At 33.3% G+C, this 989-nt stretch overlaps 1 protein-coding gene across 1 annotated transcript in view; it reads right to left on the bottom strand.

Moving 5' to 3' along the window:
• Nucleotides 1-989, bottom strand: part of CEP83 (centrosomal protein 83) — a 119456-nt gene that overhangs the window by 65324 nt on the left and 53143 nt on the right. Inside the window, exon 4 of the mRNA XM_019661262.1 lies at nucleotides 309-401. Within this exon, the coding sequence (XP_019516807.1) occupies nucleotides 309-401 (93 nt within the window). The remainder of the gene's footprint in view (nucleotides 1-308; nucleotides 402-989) is intronic.

Below are 989 nucleotides of genomic sequence, written 5' to 3'. Positions count from 1 at the left end.
AAAAAAAAAAAAGAAAAGAAATGAAGATTGGCCAAGATATACCTGGAAGGAGCATATAGCAAGGCAAAGGCAACAGCTAAAGCAAAGACTCCTGAACTGCAGCATTTCTGGGGTGCAAAGAAACATCAAGGAAGCCAATGTGGATGGAGAAAAGGAAATCACAGGGGTCATGTGGCCTAACCTTGGGCATCCTTAAAGGCCACTGTAAAGAATGAGTAAGAAGGGGGGATATTGCAGGGCTTTGGTGAGGGGAATGATGCTTTTCACATGAAGATGAATGCATAGTTCATTCTGTATAAATTACTTACTTCATCCAGATTCCTAAAATGCTCTCTCATTGGAGCTTCTAATGTTTGTTGTATTTGGGCTTTTAACAATTCCAACTTTTGTGGAGTTAATACCTAATATATAAAGAAATACAAACAATTTTAAATATTTAATCACAAATATTAAACACAAGAATTTGCCAAATTTCAAAGCCTATTTATGATAATGAAATCCAATTCATAGAAATTTCACAATATACCCAATTTGACAGTAATCATTATATAAATAGAACCATCTTTTGAAACAATACTTTAAGAATACCAATTTTAGGCTCTCTTCAGAGATGTCAAAAATTACATTAACATGAGGTAAAGACAATCACTAATTATTGTTACTGTAAGGAATTACTATGTTGGTAGCTAAGTATCATGTTGGATAGAATGGCTGATAGCCTATTTTCTAAAGCAAGAAAAATAAAGGGGTAATAATTTGGTATACCATAAAGAATTCTTCAGACTTATTTTCAATCAGAAAAAGCTGATAATTACTCTGATCACCAAAATTAATTTAGGCTCCTCCCTGTTATACTATCTTGTTTATAAAACTCATCTTTCAAGGAGTAATTAAATATTTTAGTAAGTTTAAGGGCACAATCTTGATTTACCATGGTGTTCCCAACACTCCGAACTACTGGTCTGACACATAGGAACCACTCAAGTATT

Source organism: Hipposideros armiger, unplaced genomic scaffold (assembly GCF_001890085.2).
Source record: "Hipposideros armiger isolate ML-2016 unplaced genomic scaffold, ASM189008v1 scaffold_342, whole genome shotgun sequence".
NCBI lineage: Eukaryota > Metazoa > Chordata > Mammalia > Chiroptera > Hipposideridae > Hipposideros > Hipposideros armiger.
The sequence above is the reverse complement of the archived record's forward strand: the minus strand, read 5'-3'. Positions and strand labels throughout refer to the sequence as shown.